Here is a 22,096-nt window from a genome sequence, read left to right as displayed (position 1 = left end):
GGAAGATATCCTAAAACTTCCAGGAAATCTCCACCAATGAAGCAAAGAAAAAAAAAATGCCTCTATTATTCTGTGAGCAATAAACCAAACTGAGTTGGGGTCTCAGACAATTCGCTCATATAATTGCAAAGACAGACAGAAACTCCCGGATTGGAGAGGGCTCCCCTGAGGGCTCCCAGATTGGAGAGGGTGCAGTTCGGGCTGAGGGACTCCCACACCCCCCAGTGCATGAATGTCGTGTACCAGGCCTCTAGTAATAAATAATGAGGATAGTGTAAGGAGCCTCTGTGTACCAACATTCACATCACGGGGATGCCAGAGGAGAAGAGGAAGAGCAAGAAATTGAAAACTTATTTGAAAAAATGACATAAAACTTCCCTAACCTGGTGAAAGAAACAGACATACAAGTTCGGGAAGCACAGATAGTCTCAAACAAGATGAACCCTAAAAGGCCCACACCAAGATACATTAAAATTAAAATGCAAAAGTTTAAAGATAAAGAGAGAATCTTAAAAGCAACAAGAGAAATTCAGTTAGTTATCTACAAGGGAGCTCCGATAGGACTGTCAGTTGTTTTCTCAATAGAAACTTTGCAGGCCAGAAGGGAGTGGCAAGAAATATTCAAAGTGATAAAAGCAAGGACCTACAACCAATATTACTTGACCCTGCAAAGCTATCATTTAGAATCAGAGGACAGAGCACCACCAAACCAATATTATATGAAACTAAGGCCTGGTGCACGAAATTTGGCATTGGGGGGGGGGGTTCCTAAGCCCAGTCTTCACCCTCTCCAATCCAGAACCCGCAAGGGATGTCCGACTACCTCTCGCAATCTAGAACCGCTGGCTCCTAACTGCTTGCCTGCCTGCCTGCCTGCCTGATCACCCCTAACTGCTCCCCTGCTGGCCTGATCACCCCTAACCGCCTCTGCCTTGCCCCGCACCTGGGACCCAGGATTCCCTCCTCCAGCCAGTCGCAGGCACCCAGGACCCGGGCCGGCTTCACCTAGGCTTACCGCAGCCACAGGGGACCGTGGGCAGGCGTCTTCACCTGGGCCGCAGCGCAGCACCCAAGACCCAGGCCAGCTTCATCTGGGCCGGCTGCAGCCGCAGGGGACAGTGGGTGGGCGGCTTCGCCTGGTCCACAGCCACAGGGGCCTGGGACCACAGGGCAGGTGGCTTGTCCCTCTCTCAGGCTGCAGCCGCAGACACTGGTGCCGGCGACTGCAGGGTGGGCAGCTTGTCCCTCTCCCGGGATGCAGGCACAGACACAGCCACTGGCATCCGGGACCGTGGGGCGGGTGGCTTGTTCCTCTCCCAGGCCACAGCCCCAGCCGCTGGCGCCTGGGACTGTGGGGTGGACAGCTTGTCCCTCTCCTGGGCCGCAGCCCGGCTGGTCCCCATTCCTCTCTTGAGAGCTCATTTGTGCCTGGCTGGTCCCCATTCCTCTCTCCCCAGTGTTGAGTGTCTGAGCTGTTACAGTGTGAGGGCGTGACAACCATTTTCATATTAGCTCTTTATTATATAGGATGTTAAAAGGTCTTATTTAAGAAGAAAAAAGATCACTGGCTGGTGTAGCTCAGTGGTTGAGCATCAACCTATGAACCAGGAGATCATGGTTTTTATTCCCATCAGGGCACATGCCCGGGTTGTGGGCGCAATCACCAGTAGGGGGCATGCAGGAGGCAGCCGATTAATGATTCTCTTTCATCATCGATGTTTCCATCTCTCTCTCCCTCTCCCTTCCTCTCTCTGTGATGAATTAAAGATAAATAAATAACAAAGAAAAAATATAAAAAATATATGAACAATAAAATGGCAATAAACACATATCTAGCAACTGAATCTACAAACAAAATGACCAAGGAGAACAGAAACAGACACAAAGATACAGAGACCTTTGTGTTGGTTGTTAAAAGCATGGTCCTGAAATTTTGATCCACTTTGAAACAGTTAACACAACCTTGGTAAAGAAGATAAGATAAACAAGTTAAATAAAAATATTTAACATAACATAACCCTGAAGTTAAGAAATTTCAACATAAGTAAAAGCCAATTACTAATGAGCATAATTATTAACATATTACTAAACTCTTAGTATCTAAAAAAGTAACAAGCAGAAGCCAAGAAGAAAAAAAAACAACACATGTATGTATGGCAGTTGGAACACTAAATTTTTTTGAAATTCCTGTTCCTCGTAAGGACAAAACAAGACTAACAATCCTAGCATGGAGCCAAACAAGAGCCCTGCATTACTGTACATGTGACTCAAATCTGTATCCAGGACTCTCATGCAGAAATTCTATTTCATTAGATCCATTTGATGCTGATGTAGAAAATCTCTAGAGCAGTGGTTCTCACACTTCAGCACCATCAGCATCACCTGGTGGGCTTGTTTAAATAGTTTGCTGGGTCCTGAGTTTTTGATTCAGTAATTCTGGGATGGGACCTGAGAAAAGGTAATTGTGTGTGTTTTTTAAGTACTACATTTCTTGGTTAATTGTTATGGGTCCACTTTTTGAAATATATTTTTAATGATTTGAGAGAGAGAGAAAGGAAGAGAGAGAGGGAAAAAAAAGGTTGGTTGCCTCCTGCACACACTCCGACAGGAGACCAAACCCACAACCTGGGTATGTGCTCTGACCTAGAATTGAACCTACGACTTTTTGTGCATGGGATGACGTTCAACCAACTGAGCCAGGGCAAGAATAGGCAATTGTAACTAAAGCCCAAGTCAAGTTGGTCCCTTTGAGAGCACTTTAATAACCCCTGAGCCGAAATAATTAAAGCATAGTACCTAAAAGGGATTCCTCCATCCAATTAAAAGTATTTTTTAAAACAAAGTTAAAATATTAATGCCTTAGAACCAATCTCTATATATATCTATAAATAGATACTTTTTAATCTTCACCTGAGGATGTTTACTGATTTTATTATTATTATTATTATTTTTTAGAGAAAGAGAGAGAAAGGGGGAGAGAGGCAGAGAAACATTCATGTGAGAGAGAAACATCTATCAGTTGCCTCCCAACCTGGAACCTAAGTCTGTGCTTATAAAATCAGATACAACAACATAAATTCTGTAAATATTTAAATAATAGAGTTTTAAATCTTTATAAAAGATTAGAGTTTACATTTTAAAAATAAATGGTAAAAGAATATTCTGCAATTACAAAGTTTTGTTGAATAACCAATGCATAATCAATGTCTTTACTTTTGATATGCAGAATATACTCTAGCAAGAGAAGAACAGCTTTTTATAGAAAAAGATTAACAAAATACACAGCATTAGGCAAGTGAAAAATGTCATCACAAGGATTTGGTGAGTTTTGTAGGTCAATTCATATGATTCAACCTAATAGTTTTAAAAAGAGAAAAAACAGGTAGTAAAAAGATACACTGATAATTAACTTTAGGCAAATCATATCATTGAGGAATTACCATCCAATTACCATAAGTCATAAGACCCAAAAGTTAAATTTTACCCTATTTTCTATAAAACATCTAATGTGCAATTTTCCATGTATTTTTATTATGTAAACAATGACAGTATATACATTAATCTAATTAAAATATCATTTAAAGGCAAAGACTTTATGTAAACAAAGCCAAACCAACAGCAAATAATCACTGTTACCAATTAATCAACACTGCTTATCAGGCACTGATAAAGAGTAATCCAAGCATATATTTTACAACTTAAGTGTAATAAAAATGGAATGTACCACTTGTGCTATATATTTTATTGCTTATTACATTTTACATTAAAAACTGCCTAGAAAAAAACAATTTGTAATGATGGTTAGTGAATAATAGGTTCTATATCATGTATTAAATAATATATCATTTCTAATAAGTATTTAAAATATACAATATCAATAAATGTTTCTAATCAATCTTTTGCCTAGCAGAGAAATAAAATCACAGACCTCTGTAATAATCCATCTTAATCCTACAACAAAAAGATTCTATTAGGCATAAAGAGCTTTAGTAACACATATTTATTTATGTTTATTGTATATATACTCAAACACCTATTATAACCACCAGTAAATGTATCTTAGCCTGAAAAATTATCACAAACAATGAGGACTAGTTAAATAATAAATCTATCTTCACAATTAACACCTGCATACACTCCTTCTTGTACATAACCAGAATAAGATTTTTCAAACAAACAAACAAAAAAGACATATAATAGCATAGCTATGCACTGGATTGAAATGAAAGGTAGTAGGACTATGCCCAAACGATAATGATTACAAATTAGTAAGAAAACAGAAAATCTAGTTTATAATTAAACTAGAGGCCGGGAACATGAAATTCGTGCACTGGTGGGGTCCCTAGGCCTGGCTGGTGATCAGGGCCAATCAGGTTCCCTGCCTCCTTGCCTCCTCCTTCCCTCACCGCCCGCCGCCTCCCCGCCTCCCCGCTTCCCTGCCTCCTCTTTCCCTTGCACCCTCAGCACCCCACCTCCACTGCTGGTCACCTGCCATGTTCCACGCCACCCCCTCATGGTCAGCACACATCATAGCGAGTGATCAAACTCCCGGTCTGCTGGTTGAACTCCCGAGGGGACAATTTGCATATTTGCCTTTTATTATATAGGATAGATGATTCCAAAATCTGGGTGAAGAACTAGTTCTTAGAATGTATAGTTTTTAAGTAATTGCCTTGGCTAATAGTTTTTAATGCTTGGCTGATGGCACAACAATTCTTAAAACAATTTATTTTTGCCATAAATACTTTACTGAACTGAATTAAATGTATGTTATTAATTAGCACAATCACAAATACCCTGAATATTTTCACATTACTTTCATGAGTACTAGAATGTTACTAACTTTAACTTCAATTTCTTACCAAATCAGCCTATTCTGTATCTTCAGTGGTCTCAGTAGAGGGTAAGAAAATGGATTTTCAAATACTTTTTCTCTGCAGCTACATCTTACCTCTTCCTTCCTCTAATCTGTGTCTCCTGATTACTCGCTGCCGTTTTTCTTCTTGTCTTAACTGAAGGTGTTCTTCAATGTTAACCCCAGGCACTGGGACAGCTAATGATTGACCAAAAAAATTTATAGATAGATATATAAATATATATAGATATATGTTTATACACACACAAACACATAATATAATAGATATGATAATAGACATAACAGAACTATATGAAATTCAAGAACATAAAAGCTAACGAAAATAGTCTAAAAAAATTATTTTTAATGCAAAAATCTTAGCAAAAAGGAAAAAAAGAATTTCTTCCCTTTATTAATGACATATTTTCAGTTACAATACATGTGGTATTATATTATTAACTACTAGAGGCCCGGTGCATAAAATTCATGCACAGGTAGGTTCCCTAGGCCTGGCCAGCAATCAGGGTCTATCAGGGCCTTCCGGCTGCCGGCTGGGGCCTTCCTCTGTTCTGCACTGCCTCCTGGTGGTCAGCGCATGTCATAGTGAGCGGTCGAACTTCTGGTCTGTCGAACTCCCAAAGGGACAATATGCACATTAGCCTTTCATTATATAGGATTATCTTAACTTTTTAGCACATACCTAATAGAAATTGTATAAACTATCCTTATTACTGAGTTGAGGACAAGATATTTGGTACAATAAAGCAAATTACCTAATAGAAGGTCTAAAGGTATCATCTCTTTCACCGCATCAAGAATTCCTCTTTGTCTTGCCTCTTGACCATCCAACTCTCTTGCACAAGCCTTGCAACATCCACACACAGCACAGCCAGATTCTCCGGAACCACAACCACAGATACTTAAAACAAACAAACAAACAAAAGAATTAACTGAAATCCTTCTACTCTTTCCTTAAAACACTTTTCTATATGAGGTACCATCTCACACCTGTCAGAATGGCTATCATCAACAAATCAACAAACAACAAGTGCTGGCAAGGATGTGGAGAAAAGGGAACCCTCGTACACTGCTGGTGGGAATGCAGACGTGCAGCCACTGTGGGAAACAGTATGGAGTTTCCTCAAAAAATTAAAAATGGAACTCCCATTTGACCCAGTGATCCCACTTCTAGGAATATATTCCCAAAAGTCAGAAACACCAATCAGAAAGAACATATGCATCCCTATGTTCATAACCAATGGACACAGACAATGGGGGTTGGGGGTAGGCTGGGGCGGGGGAGCAGGGGCAGGCGGGGAGAGGACAATGGGGGGGGGAGGGGACATATGTAATACTTTCAAGAATAAAGAATTGAAAAAAAAATTTTTTCTGCATTTTTGAGATTAAATTAAATGAGGCAAAAATGAAATTAACCCTTCAGATCAGGAGCAGGATGTGTCAATTTTTAAGGAAAGGTATGAATAGATGAATAATGAAAAACAAAAGTTTATTAAGTTCCTCATATTTCTACAGAAAATACAAACGTATTCTATCTTCAAAGCTGCTACTAACAAGTATTTTTCACGTTTTCACAATTATTGAAAGACCAGCAGCTTTACTATTAAGTGGTCTGGATGGCTTGGTTAGTAAACAAACAAATATTCCTACCTACCAGATAAGTTAAGGGAGGTGTGGACAGCCCACCTTGCCAGCTTAATGTATTAGTCTCCATTTCCCTCCCTATCCTAAAAAGGATAAAAAGCCCTACTGAGCCCTGGCCAGTTTGGCTTGGTGGATGGAGAGTCAGCCTGTGGACCAGGTTCGATTTCGGTCAAGGGCATGTACCTTGGTTGCGGGCACATCACCAGTAAGGAGTGTGCAGGAGGCAGCTGATCAATGTTTCTCTCTCATCGATGTTTCTAACTATCTATTCCTCTCCCTTCCTCTCTGTAAAAAATCAATGAAATATATTTAAATAAAAAATAAAGCCCTACTGCCCTAACCGGTTTAGCTCAGTGGCTAGAGCGTCGACCTGAGGACTGAAAGGTCCCAGGTTCGATTCCAGTCAAGGGCATGTACCTTGGTTGCGGGCACATCACCAGTAAGGAGTGTGCAGGAGGCAGCTGATCAATGTTTCTCTCTCATCGATGTTTCTAACTATCTATTCCTCTCCCTTCCTCTCTGTAAAAAATCAATAAAATATATTTAAAAAAAAAAGCCCTACTGAATTGTATGTGGGCACTATTTAAAAAATAATGTTTATTTCTAAACTTATTCTAAAATATATAGTCATAATTTTATAACTGAAGTCATTTTTAATAGTGCTTAGTGTCCCGGCACAAATTCCTATGTTGACTTTATTCATGTATTCATTTCCGCTTCATTAGTAAAGAAATTATTGTACTTGGTTAGGTATTGTCCATTTGATCTATAAATAATTATTGAAAACTGACAGTAAATCTCAGGGGGGGAAGCATATAAAGAAGAATGAATAATTTCAGGAAGGATAAGAGAATTATAAATTCATTTATAATATGCATCGATTACTTAAGTTCAGATATTGGAGACATTTAATTTTAATGGAAATAGATTGAGACATCTCCAGGAGGATAAATTTCAACTCCTTATAAAAGAAATATTATCTTTAGCTCTGGTTGGCAGCTCAGTGGTTAGAGCATTGGCCCATGCACCAAAGGGTCACAGGTTCAATTCCTAGTCAAGGACACATACTTGGGTTGCAGGTTCAATTCCTGGCCTGGTCCAGGCATGTGGTGCGGGAGGCAACCAGTCTATCTTTCTCTCCCTCTCCCTTCCACTCTCTCTAAAAATCAATGGAAAAAATATCCTTGGGTGAGGATTAACAAAAAAAAAAAAAAAAAAGGAAAAAAAGAAAAATTATCCTTTGATAAAGAGAGCCAAAATATTTTAACATATACTAAAAAAGCAAATCAAATGTACTGTTTAAAAATCATAGTGTTTCAGTAGTTTAAGAGAAAAGACCTGTTATTTAAGATCTATTTCACTATGTTAGGCCATAGTATAATTCTGGAAATGTACTCAGAGTAGATCCAGACATTATTTGGGAAGAAGCACCTGACTATACTAAGGAGATGTCAAATAGGAAGATCAACTATAGGGGTTGGTTGGCTGTCCTCACCATGGCTGATATTTTTCCCACAAGATTCCCTTTAATTTCCAAAGTAAGCTAATTATCAAAATCTGATCTTATAAAGATCAGATATATCATAATACAAAGATCTACCATAATTAATTTAATCTTACAAAGGATACCCCATTATGTTACATTGGCTACAAATGGCAACACAAAAATAAGAATCAAAATCTTCCCTAACATTCTAGGGAAAAATCTGCATTCTGATTGTGCCTAACTCACACCTTAACTTTAAAACGACAATACAGACCCTGAAAAAAAAAAGTGGTCCAGTAAGAATAAAAACTATATATAGCAGGTGCAATGCAACTTGAGCCACGATAGTTCCTAGAACTCCTAAAATTGCAAAAAGTAAATTCAATTTAAAAGGATATATCCCTAATAAAACATTCTATATGTGTTTTTTTACAATTCTACTCAGAAAAAATTTCTTATGTGTTATTAAAGCAGTCTTAGAAAGAATACAAATGGCTCAGTGGTTGAGCTTCAACCTATGAACCAGGAGGTTATGGTTCGATTCCTGGTCAGGGCACATGCCCCAGTTGCAGGCTCAATCCCCAGTGTGGGGAGTGTAGGAGGTAGCCCATCAATGATTCTCTCGAATCATTGCTTGACCGGAATCGAACCTTGGACCTTTCAGTCCGCAGGCCGACGCTCTATCCACTGAGCCAAACCGGTTTCGGCAGATGACCTTTTTAAAAATAATGCTTTAAATGGATCAAATTATATAAAAATGACACTAAATTAGAATTGATTATAATTCCCCACCCCTGCTCTAAGTATGTCCTCAGGTGAGGATTAAAAATAAAAAATAAAAAAAGAAATAACACAGAATACTCTGAAATAATTTTGAAAAGAAATGTGTTGTATGCATTTTCTAGTAACTTTTTATTTCTTCAATATTAATTGTTTTTCTTACCCTCCAGGAACTCTGTCTGGACGCCCACTACTGACACAGCTGGCTCCATAACCTGTACAATCTCCACAGACAGTACACACCATGCACTGCTCCAGCTTCCACTTATGCATGCCTGGAGGGCACATCATAGACTTCTCATCTTTTTCATCTAGTTCTTCTTCTAGGTCTTCATCCATTGCTGTGGCCATATTTTCAACTCCAAACCCTATTTGAGAGATCAATTTATAACATTTTAGTAGATTATTTCCATGTCTAAAAAACTGACATTTATATTTCCCAATTAAATACTGTATGTATATATAACATATACTAATCCAAATGAGTATACAAAGAAATGCTAAAATATAAGAGCAAGAAAAATGAAATTTAGTTGAGGGACTACTAATAAGTGCTCTCCCCATTTCCCTTTCTGCAAAAAGAGGGAAGACAGAAACATCTCTTAGCTGTTGTTGCTTTCTGTCAATCATATTTTTAATTTTTTCGGATTTTAATTTTAGTCCCTCTTTTCCATCTTCACTGCCAACACTTTTGTCCAATAGACCAAAGAATGATTCCTAACCACACTTTAAGCTAAGAGTCCCTCCAACTAGAACATCCTCCCACTGCTAGCAATCAGCTTTGTAAAACATATACTTGATCCTATGACTTCACAATTTACAAAATTCCTCAGCAAGATACAGTCATTGACAAGATGGCTCCCAATTTTCTCCAAACTCACTTCTTCCATGCAAACTGCATTCTACCCGAACCTAAATTCCCTCTGCTTTCTAAACATCCTGTGTCCTTTCTCATGCTCTGGGCCTTTGCTCATTCCTGCTCCATCTCTCTTCCTACCTCATATACCTGCCTCTCTACACCTCATCAACCAGAGAGGTTTTCAGCCCTCAAACACTCAGCTCAGACGTCATTTCCTAGGAAAGCACTTACCACTTTTCTGAAGGAAACAGTCACTATCTTCTCAAACCTGTTTATACCTCAATTACAACTTAATTGTGTTATAATTCCTTCAACTATTCTTTTTTTTACTGAATACCTACCTAAATGCCGCAGGCATTTCCCTTGATGGCAGAGACAAAACATTTTTTGTAAAGGGCCAGACTGTGAATAATACAGGCTTTATGGGCCGTATTAAGTCCGTGTCACACTTTTTAAAAATAACCCTTTAAAAGTATAAAATCCATTTTTTAGCTTGGAAGGCCATACAAAAACAGGCTTTTGAGCAGATGGCTTGTAGGTCTCTGCTTTAGGCACTGAGGACTATGATAATGAACTATTTATTATAAACCTTATAACTTAGTGATAAAGACACACATTAATTGAACAGCCATACAGAAAAGAGTAAATCTACAACTTTGATAGACTTATAAAGGAACATATAGTGCTACACGAGCATATAATAAAAAAACAAATCTGTGGGAATCAGGTAATTATTTTTAATCTTTGTCTTTTCTATTAGACTTAGATCCTCAAAGACAAGGTATTACCTTACTCACATTACCTCTTAACTTAGTCAACCTTATTCTCTTTTACACTTACACCTATAATAGACTCAGTATATAGGTCTGTCTAATCAAGAAATAAACTCATGGGATATATAACCTTTTTATTTTTGCCACTTCTAATCTATGTACAGGCTGGAAAATTAGATAACCATGTATTGGATAACTATGCATGTCTACAGTTAAAATAAAGCAATCCCAAAGACGGCCAAAGTGACTATTTTTCATAAGAACAGGAGCTAAAATATATTGAGCACTTATCTGGGTCTATATATAGTACTTAATCATCCCAACTGTACTATAATTATTATCCTCAAAATAATCTCGAAAATTCAAAGCAATATCAATCACATTGCCAAGTAGAAAAGCACACTCTCATCCATATGGAAAAAAGGCCCAACCTAACTACATAAAGCAAAAATTTATTTAAAAAAACAAACACAAAAAACTTGCCATCAAAATTGAAAAATTATATACAAGTAAAACCATAAATATAAGAGAGAATCCACAAATTAGTAAAAAAATATTTGTAACACATACAACATAATATGTTAAATATTCCTACAAATTAATAAGAAAAAGCTAGAAAAATAAGAAAAATTTGAAAAGATAGTCTAACTCACAATTCATAACCAATGGAATGCAAATTAAAAGAAAAATGAGAGACCCAGCAATTTTCCTCCTAATTGTATACCCCAAAGAAATGCAAACCTATTTTCACCAATATTTACTAGAAATGTTCAGAGCAACACTATTGATAATAACCCAAACTAGAAACTACCCAAATGTTCATAATACTAGCAAAAGTTTTAAAACTGTGGCATATTTACACAATGATTAGAATGAACAACTTACAGCTAACCATATCAACACAGATGAATCTCATGAAAGTAAAGCTGAGTGAAAAGAAACCAGACATAAAAGAATTGATACTACATGATTCCATCTATAAAGTACAAAAGTATGCAAAAGTAATGTACAGTGTTAACTGAAGAGGAGGATAGCAACTGAAGAGGAACATAAAAGGGCCTTCTTTGGGTACTGTTAAGAAACTTTCTTGACCTGGGTGCAGATTACAAGAATATGTTCAGTTTGTGAAAATTCATAAAAATATATACCTATGCTAGGTGTATTTTTCTGCATATATATTATACTTCAATATAACAAGTAAAAAATTACAATGTCACAGCCATTACACCGGCAAAAATCAGAGTCTGTCAATATTGACTACTTGAGTAATGTGGAAAATCAAACTCTATTAGTAAGAGTATAAATTGGTACAATCTCTTCCAAGAAAAATCTAGCACAAAGCTGAAATTTATAGCATAGTAATTTCACTAAAAAAGTCTCACATGTTTACCAAGAAATATGTATAAAGGTTTTAAAATTATTTATAATAGTGAAAAATTAGAAATAAATTCATCTATTAGCAGGAGAATGAATATATTGTGGTATGTTAGTGTTATGGTTTTTATTACACAGCAATTAACATGAATCATCTAGTTTTATGTGTACCAACATGGACATATTTCAAACATGATGGTGAAAAGACAAAAAAAAATTTGCAGAAAAATATGAATAGACTAGAGGCCCAGTGCATGAATTCATGCATGGGTGGGGTCCCTCAGCCTGGCTGGCGTTCAGGGGCCCCGAATGGGGCTGAGAGAGGTTGGCCATGGGGAGGGGCCGCAGGAGGCTCGGCCTGCCAGGGAAAGGGACCACAAGAGGTTAGCTGACTGCGGTGAGTTTGCTGTGGGAGCGCACTGACCACCAGGAGGCAGCTCCTGCGTTGAGTGTTTGCCCCCTGGTGGTCAGTGAGCGTCATAGCGACCGGTCGACCAGTCAACTGGTCGTTTGGTCGCTTCTAGATAAGCACTTATAAAGTACTTTACTTTTATTTGTAAAATATATGTGTGCAATGTATTTCACATAAAATATAAGAACAACCTACAAGGGAGTACCCATATGACTGTAAACTTATTTCTCAACAGAAACTATGCAGGCCAGAAGGGAGTGGCAAGAAATATTCAAAGTGATGAATAATGAAGAAGAAGAAGAAGAAGAAGAAGAAGAAGAAGAAGAAGAAGAAGAAGAAGAAGAAGAAGAAGAAGAAGAAGAAGAAGAAGAAGAAGAAGAAGAAGAAGAAGAAGAAGAAGAAGAAGAAGAAGAAGAAGAAGAAGAAGAAGAAGAAGAAGAAGAAGAAGAAGAAGAAGAAGAAGAAGAAGAAGAAGAAGAAGAAGAAGAAGAAGAAGAAGAAGAAGAAGAAGAAGAAGAAGAAGAAGAAGAAGAAGAAGAAGAAGAAGAAGAAGAAGAAGAAGAAGAAGAAGAAGAAGAAGAAGAAGAAGAAGAAGAAGAAGAAGAAGAAGAAGAAGAAGAAGAAGAAGAAGAAGAAGAAGAAGAAGAAGAAGAAGAAGAAGAAGAAGAAGAAGAAGAAGAAGAAGAAGAAGAAGAAGAAGAAGAAGAAGAAGAAGAAGAAGAAGAAGAAGAAGAAGAAGAAGAAGAAGAAGAAGAAGAAGAAGAAGAAGAAGAACATAAAAAATATGAACAATAAAAAGGCAATAAATACCTATCAACAATTGATTCTAAATATCAAAATAAAGAAATAAAAGATCTAATGAGCCCTAACCAGTTTGGCTCAGTGGATAGAGCATCAGCCTGCGGACTCAAGGGTCCCAGGTTCGATTCCGGTCAAGGGCACGTACCTTGGTTACAGGCACATACCCAGTAGGGAGTGTGCAGGAGGCAGCTGATTGATGTTTCTCTCTCGTCAATGTTTCTAACTCTCTATCCCTCTCCCTTCCTCTCTGTATAAAATCAATAAAACATTTATTTTAAAAACATCTAATGAACAGAATAAACTGGTGAATAAAATAGAATCAGAGACATGGAAATGGAACAGACTGATGATTTTCAGAGGGAAGGGGATTCGGGGGGGGGGAGATTAAACAAAGATCTTATATGCATATATGCATTACCTATGGACACAGACATTACCTATGGCGAAAGCTTGGGGCGGGGAGGGAACCGGATGGAAGGGGGCAATGGGGGATAAAAGAAGGTCATCTGTACTATTCTCAGCAATAAAGATTTTAAAATAAAGAAGCAAACAAACAAACAAATAAGTAAACAAAATTTAAAAAGAAAAAATAAATAGAACACGACTGAAAGAATATTAATCAAAGTCATGATGTGGTTAGTTCTGGAGAGAGAGTATAATATTAAGCCTTGGAATAGGAATACAGGACACTGGAATCTTAACTATAATTTTTTAAATTGAAAAATTATAAGACATGGTGGTAGACATACAACTTTTTAATATTTCAGTATTATTTTCTATACTTTTCAAGTTTTTTAAACTTTTAAAAATCCCTTTATGTTCTTTATGAGTCAGCAATCTGTATTCATTATGTGTCTTACACTACTATATTCGCATGCTTTCTAATTCAATACTTACAGAATAGGTGTGACTTCTAGTAAATAAAAAATATTTTAACAATTTAATTTTGATTATTACAAAATTTACACTAAGAATCTACAATATAGTTGTAAATGTATGCCAAATTTCACAAAAGTTGCAGAATAATAAAACAATTTTGTTCAGCTCACAACTCTTATAAAACATAATTTGAATACATACTTAAATAGAGGAAACTAAAAGGGTTCTCTCCTCTTTGCCTAGTAGGTCTTATCCAAAACTGTGGTTCACTAGTTTAGCAATATTTCTATTTTGGAGTTATCCATTTCTTTTTTTTCTTTTGTTCTTCCTTCTTTTAAAAAAAGTAATATTCCTCTAACAGACTTACTCTTTTAAAAATGAAAGAATTAAAAAAAAAACTAAAGAATTGTAAAAACACACATATATAAAGAAGCTAAAGGGGGAAAAAACCAGTCGGCTTTAATATCCAGATGAGTCTGCCATCAAGAAGACCCCCAAAGAGCTAAACTTGATTTTGTTAATTTATACAAATGTTAATCCTGAAACTATGTAGGCCATAGTTTAAAGTATTTGTACTTTAAACACAGCTTAATACTTAGTTCTAATAATATGTATATATTTCCTATTCTCAAGTCCACACAAAATTAAAAAAAAGAAAACCAGACATTGGAGGGAAGGGTATAAGAAGGCACTGATAGCAGCTACAGTAAAACTTGAGAGCAAGAATGAAGTAGACACAAACTATTACAAAACAAAATCACAACAAGCATGGATCAATGCCTCTCTTACCTTCAATACCTTTAGTGTTTAAGCAAAGGATACGGTGGATGGGGGGGTATCCACAATTTATGACTTGATAAAGGGTCAAATATTCTTAAGGATCATTCTTAATTGTTAAGAACTGACTGAATTACAGGCAGTGTATACTGTTAAACGGGAAGATAATACTTGCCAGACAGACTGCTGCCAAAAATGGTTTGAAAATGCTTTTTTAGAAAAATTTAGTCACCAAAGATGCTAAATCAAAGAAGTGCTCTTATATTTATATAAAATTAAGAAAACATACAAGTAAAAAACACTTGCTCAGAAATTAAAGGTGTAAAGTATATTTGATTATTCCAGTGATACACTGTCAAATAAACAAGAAATTCAGTGGTTTTCCTAATTTGTGAGTGTGAAATCAAGGAGTCATTTGTTCTGAAAATAGTAAGATTCTTTACCATGTTGTTCTGAAAAGCTAATGAAAAGGCTACACACAATTTAACATTAATACAGTAACACCTACCTTTCCCACCTTGGTTCATGGCACCAGTGTCTCGTCCACACTGTCCTTTATTATTTACACCAAAGGTCCAAACTTCTCCATTCTTCATTAAAACACAAGTGTGTGCTTTGCCCATAGCTACCTGAATTACAAAATGGCCCTTCAAATCTGTTACCAAACCTATAGGAAAGATATGAATTTAATAAGAAACAACAAAAAAGCCTTTCTGAGCCTACCACCTCAATGCTGAACTTTTTTTTTTTTAAATCCTCACCCAAAGATATTTTTTCAATTGATCTTAGAGAATGGAAGGGAAGGAGATGGGGGAGAGAGAAACATCGATGTGAGAGAGACACTGGTTGCCTCCCACACACTCCTCAACTGGAGCCGGGGATCAAACACACCCTTGACAGGGAATTGAACTGTGACCCTTGGGTCCAAGGGCCGATGCTCTAACCACTTAGCCAAACAACACCAGGGCTCAATGCAGAACTTTTCATTTCTGGAATAAAATAACCCACCAACATGAGAAATAAGTGGCCATAAGACTGGTACTAAATTAATTTTGTAATGTTATAATGAATCCCTAGCCAAAAGGATTTTAGCAAGCAAGAGTTACACTGAGTATTATTTTTAAACTATACATGAGCCCATCCCAAAATTTTGATTCATTTGACATAAAGGCCAACTACAAATCTAATTATTACCACATTAAGCAACTCACATATCACCTGAGCACATTTCAACTTAATAATTGCTATGAATGTTTGCTATACGTCATTTCCCTAGGCTTTACATATTTACCTCATATAAGCACCTACTAAGTGGGTTGCCCAATCATTATACTCTACTCAATTCTAAGTGCCAGAAAGAAAACCTAGCAAACAAATACGATGTTTTTAAAATCAAAATTCATAAATAAAAAACTATCTGGTTAGTTCTCTCCTTCATATTCACTTCTTAAGCTTTTGTTTTACATGTCACTCAATCACTTAACAAGTAATTCTTGAGCCCCTATTATGCATCAGACGCTGTGCTGGGCACTGGGGATATAATCTACGCTAATAAAAGAGAAACATGAAAATTGGTGTCACTCCGCTACGCCCACCAGCCAATCAGAGCGACTATGCAAATTAATTCAACAAAGATGGCGGTTAATTTGCATATGCGGGCGTGGAGCAAAGACAGAAGGCTCCAGCCGAAGTGAAGACTGAAGAGGCTTGGCTTCTCCGCTGTAGCTGCAGCAGAGAAGCCAAGCCTCGCTGCGGCCGGAGGGGAAAAGCCTAGCCTCGAGGTTTGGCATCTCCGCTGCAGCTGGACCAAAGGCCTGGGTCCTGGGTGCCAGAGGAAAACCAGTGCCGGCAGCCAGGGGAAGGAAGGCCTATTGCGCGAATCTTCATGCAATGGGCTTCTAGTACTATGTAATAAAAGCCTAATATGCTAAGTGTCTTGATCATTCGTTTGACCATTCAACCAGTTGCTATGATGCACACTGACCACCAGGGGGCAGATGCTCCAACCAGTAGGTTAGCTTGCTGCTGGGGTCTGGCTGATCGGGACTGGGTGAGATGGGCTGGACACTCCCTGGAGCCCTCCCGTGATCCCTCCCCGCCCCGATCATGCACCGGTGGAGTCCCTCGGCCTGGCCTACACCCTCTTGCAATCTGGGACCCCTCGGGAGATGTTGGAGAGCCAGTTTCGGCCCAATCCCCGCAGGCCAAGCCGAGGGACCCCACCAGTGCATCGTGCCTCTAGTAGTAAATAAGGGAAAGAGAATCTCTCCCTAACTACCTAACAGGGGGAGGAGAGGAGATAAGTAATTTATCATATGTAAATCAGTTATGTTATAAAAATAATTTCCCCACAGCACTACCAGAAACATGTCACATGAGCATCTAACTGAGCTTAGGGAAAGCTTTCCAGATAAAGTAACAGCTGAAATACAGCTGCACTAGCCAAGTGCCATAATTCATTCTGATAAAACTAGAGTGTGTTCCCAAAAATAATACAGGAAGGAATCACAAAATGTTGTATTTGTAAGTAAATGTGAAAAATGTAGAGAAAGCAGTCTACAAATATTAATTTTCTAGACATATCTATGCAATACATAATGTCTAGTCTTGAACTTTCTTTGCATAAAAGTGAAATAGTGTTTAAATTTAACTTACTTGAACTATCAGAGTAAATGGCATCTTTTCCAAACATGTACAACTCTCCATCTTTAGAAATAACAGAACTACTTCCATTATTGCAGGCTGTATACACCACCATTTTTCCTTCCATCTTAATTATCTTTTTAGGTTTATAGGGTTTTGATTGCCGTCTGCTCTTAGCTTTAAAAAAGTTAAATTAAGGCATCAATGTACAAGTAAAAATAATTTGTATATAAACCACAAGGGAAAAAGACATGTTATTTGCACTTATGACACACTTTATTTTCACAAAGGCCTAGGTTTCCCAACATGTTAATTAAAATGTGTCAACCTTACAAGCCTCATCTAGTTAATTAAATTTAGGCTATCAGTGTCATATCTTCTTCTTTGTAGCACAATGAAATTCCCAATGGGAAACACAATCTTCTACCAAACTTCTGGGAAGCCCAATCTCAAGATTAGCTATTTACATTATCAAAACCATTTCATTACCATATGTTTAAAAATTCCCTTTTCTCTCAAACTCTATCTTACATATATTGTTATGTTAGAACCTTGAAAGTAAAATCAGTTCCTCATTCATTCAAAGCATATTAAGTAGCTACACATAGTCAATGTGTAAGAAAGGGGAATATACAGAAGGAGGGAAAGTAAATAAATTCAAGGTAGAGGATTCAAGCAACCTCTGCTTTCCAAACCTAAATCCCTAAAATCAGTAAAATATGGGAAATATCCATCTTCCTGTTTCTTTATTCAACCCGAATTTTGCATGCCTTTCAGAATAAAACATTCTGCTGTGCGGGGTACAGTTCTGGGACTTAAAAATGCCATTATATCTTTTCATATAGCACTATCCACATAGATATACACAGCAACTGTGTTATTTGGTACTCTGAATGCTAGAAGGAAAAAGTGGCTGTGCTAAAGCTTCTGACTATTTTAAGGGATTTCTTTCAAGGTCTTTTTATTTACACATGATTTTTACATTAGATGTTGACTTCAAACCTACTCCTCATAAGATGCTACCCCAGTGTGCTAGACTGTATAAAGTAAATGCAAAGTTATAAAAAGAGAAACAGGACACTCTGAGGAAGACTTCATTGCTAAGGGTTTGCTTTCATCTTAGAGAAATAACACCAAGAGCAGTGATCCATCAATAACTGACACTAATACAGAAGGTTACATAAGGTTTACTTTATTCTGAAATATATATTGCTCTCAAAATTTGGGGTTACTTAAAATAATATATTGAAATAAGTAAGTTTGTAAAAATAGTAACAACTGACAAAAACAGAGAAATAGCCAATTAAACATAAAGCATATAAAAATTCATGCATATGAACTGCAGAATACAATCTGCAATCACAGTTCTTTAATAAACAGTATACCACCACCATTAACTGAATAAGCCCCAATTTAAAATCCTCTATTAACTTGGTGAGGTAACTGCGGTTGAAATTGATATGCCTTATGTTAATACATTCTACACTATTTTTACTGACTATCCAGTTGATTAGTTAACTTACTTGACTCTCCATCTTCTCCTTTACTAGCAGATCCTGTAAAAAATATGCTTCCATCTTCTGCAACTAAAAGGGCATGAGAGCCATCATGTCCAACGGAAAAATGCACAATCTTTGGAGATTTTGTAATTGGTAGTTCAACCCATTTTCCTGCTGAAGGACCACCTTGTTTGATTCCAAGACTCTGGTATTTTCCAGTGTAATATATCTGATATGTAAAAAAAAAAAAGAAGAAGAAGAAGAAGAAAGACTAGAAAACAGGACTTATAATGACTTTTGGAATAGTGCAAAAAAAAAAGAAGAAGAAGAAGAAGAAGAAGAAAGAATAGAAAACAGGACTTATAATGACTTTTGGAGTAGTGGACCAGGTTTTACCTGACAGAAAAAAACAACCTTCCATGTTTTATTGAAGAACAAAAATAACAAGAACCCAAACTCTTTTTTAATACTATTTGACTTACGTGAGCTGAGGAGAGAAACAGGCATATTTTTCCAAAAAGACAGAGTTCATAATAGGTTTTTCCTATCTATTCAGAATACTTATGTTTTGTCTCTCAATTTTATTTTATTTTTTAGTATTTCTTTAAAAAAATCATTTATCTTTATTGTTGAGGGTATTATAAAAATAAAATCTACAAAAATTAAATTGATGCCTTAATTTAATTTAGCTTTTTTTAAGAAAAAATATTTATCTTTATTGTTGATGTCCCCCATTTTCCCCCACTGCCCCTCCTCAGGCCTTAACCAAGCTATTGCCTATGTCCATGGAATATGCATATATGCAAATAAGTTATTTGGTTATTCTCTGTGTCTCCCCTCACACCCCCCCCCCCCACACACATATATGTAGGGCGCGGCTATAGGGTTAAGCCTCGATTTGACCTGTTGGCAAAGCCACAAACAAGTCCCAGCTTAGAGGCACAGTCCTCTTAGCATAATTAGGCTTGACCTTATGACACTCCCTAGACCTTATCTGGGAAGCTAATAGGCTGTGGGAGATGCAGCAAGCCCTGCCAAAACAAGTGAAACTCACAAGAACACTGTAACTATGGTGTGACCACTACCTTGTTTACCTCTGGCTATAAAATAAAGGCTCAGCTTGCCTCTGGATCTCTCTCTGTGGCCTCAGCCAGGCACAGGAAGATCCACCTAGACCCAGCTTATTCTCTTTGTCTGTCATTTCTTCATCCTTTCGCCGCCCTCACTCAGGCTTTTGAACCCTTGTCTGAGCTGGCTCGACGCACACACATGCACAAACACTTCCCTCTGAGATCCATCAGTCCCAGCCATACTTCCATGCCTCTGGGCCTATTTTGTTCCTTGGTTTACTTTACAACTCAAACTCAACAAAAGGAATCCAAAGAGGACATATGGACAGCATATAAAAAAGTGCTCAAAGGCACTAATCATCAGAGAGATACAAATTAAAAATGACAATGAGGTATCACCTCACACCTGCCAAATTGGCTACCACCAATAAATCAACAAACAACAAGTGTTGGCAAGGATATAGAGAAAAGGGAACCTAGTACACTGATGGTGGGAATGCAAACTGGTAAGCCACTATGGAAAAGAATATGGAATTTCCTAAAAAAATTAAATATGTGATCCAATGATCCCACTTACAGGAATATATCCTAAGAATCCCAAAACACCAACCAGAAAGAATATAGGCACCCCTATATTCACAACAATGCTATTTACAATAGCTAAGATTTGAAAACAGCCAAACTGTCCAAAGTAGATGAGAAGATTAAAAAAAGCTGTGATACATTTACAGAATGGAATACTATGCAGCTGTACAAAAGAAGGATCTCTTACCCTTTGAGACACCATGGAGGGACATGGAGAGTATTATGCTAAGTAAAATAAGCCAGTCAGAGAAAGACAAGTATCACATGATCTCACTTACAGGTATAATCTAATGAACAAAATAAATCCACGAACAAAATAGGCCCACAGGCATGGAAGCATGGCACAGATTGACAGATCATCTTTCAATTTTATAAGATACTTTATAAGTATCCTGAATAGATATGAAAAAATATGTTTAATAAATATACTCAAAACTCAAAACACTTAACAAGTTCAGAAAATTCTCAAGTCATTTTCTCCAGTATAAAAAGCCCTACATACAAAAACACTGTTTGCATAGAAATTTTAGAATTATTTTAATTACCTTACTTTATCCTCAGAGGCACTAGATAAGAAAAAAGTTTTCAACTCCATAGATTGACCTCTACAATCTATAACTGAATTACACATGCTCCTACTTCCTCCAACTTGTAGTCTGTATATTTCTGCTCATTTATAGAAATTTGCAATGGATATCCTATTCATCAAAATAAACACAAAATGTGAATTTATCCACAACTCAAAAAATTATACAAAGAGTCCCATAATTAAAAAGTAAATATTTATAAAAATATAAGATTTCATAAAGTTTTATATTCTTAAATGTCAATTTTCTTTCATACTTTAGCACAAAATTTTACAATATAACATGAAATAATTTAAATCAAAATTTAAAAAGATTGTTTACACATGTGAACTATATAAACTAATCAACTGATTGTACGGACTATCTCTTAAAGCAGAGAATGTTAATTTTTAATCCTAAAATAGTAATTTACCTTTCCATTTGCCGTTTTCATTAGTGCAAACTCTCGTCCTGCACCAAGAATTGCTGACTCCTCATCAAATCCTGTACCTGATAATACAACAAGACTAATAAATTCTATTATTTTAATAGAAATATTTTCACGCACAATTTGGACTATTTTGAGTAATTAAAAAGTCAATTCAATTAATATAAACAAAAACAAGTACGACAAAATGTCATATGCCTGAATTTTTGAAAATATTAACAATAGGTACATTACTCCAAGGAAAGATATGGTTACCGTAAACTTCTTAATTTGCTCCAAACTAGTGCCAGATTAATTTTTTAAATATAAAAAAGTTTTTTAAAGCAATGCCAGCAATATCCCTTGAATTATTGAACGAATAACACATTTTTAGTGCACAGACATTATAGAATGCATTTAACCTTATTCTATTTGATCCTCACAATTATACTGTCTAGTTTATAAATAAATAAATATAAAGCTTGATGAGTGCCGGGAGCCGGTCCATCCTTGCTGCTTGACATAGTCGCTGCAGGGAAGAAACATTTGCACATCATGTTTCAAGGGACCTGGCGTATATGGCATACTGTTCTTAATATGTTTGCTCCCCTTCTTGGCGCTATGTGTTTTAACCAAGGTCACCTCTCC

General features: G+C 36.7%; 1 protein-coding gene and 1 long non-coding RNA gene across 2 annotated transcripts in view; both read right to left on the bottom strand.

Moving 5' to 3' along the window:
* MYCBP2 (MYC binding protein 2, E3 ubiquitin protein ligase) overlaps positions 1 to 22,096 on the bottom strand; it is a 300,054-nt gene that overhangs the window by 192,664 nt on the left and 85,294 nt on the right. Inside the window, exons 14-20 of the mRNA XM_014544063.1 lie at positions 21,455 to 21,531; positions 18,825 to 19,029; positions 17,314 to 17,478; positions 15,167 to 15,325; positions 8,947 to 9,151; positions 5,629 to 5,774; positions 4,952 to 5,053 (exon numbers count right to left, since the gene is read on the bottom strand). Coding sequence (XP_014399549.1) covers positions 4,952 to 5,053; positions 5,629 to 5,774; positions 8,947 to 9,151; positions 15,167 to 15,325; positions 17,314 to 17,478; positions 18,825 to 19,029; positions 21,455 to 21,531 — 1,059 coding nt within the window. The remainder of the gene's footprint in view (positions 1 to 4,951; positions 5,054 to 5,628; positions 5,775 to 8,946; positions 9,152 to 15,166; positions 15,326 to 17,313; positions 17,479 to 18,824; positions 19,030 to 21,454; positions 21,532 to 22,096) is intronic.
* Positions 3,196 to 4,936, bottom strand: LOC106727030. Its single transcript, XR_001363179.1, has 2 exons — positions 4,863 to 4,936; positions 3,196 to 3,354 (listed from the first exon to the last, which is right to left on the bottom strand). It is a non-coding gene; the product is annotated as an uncharacterized LOC106727030 (long non-coding RNA).

Source organism: Myotis brandtii, unplaced genomic scaffold, assembly GCF_000412655.1.
Source record: "Myotis brandtii unplaced genomic scaffold, ASM41265v1 scaffold350, whole genome shotgun sequence".
In the NCBI taxonomy this organism is placed as follows: Eukaryota; Metazoa; Chordata; class Mammalia; order Chiroptera; family Vespertilionidae; genus Myotis; species Myotis brandtii.
The sequence above is the reverse complement of the archived record's forward strand: the minus strand, read 5'-3'. Positions and strand labels throughout refer to the sequence as shown.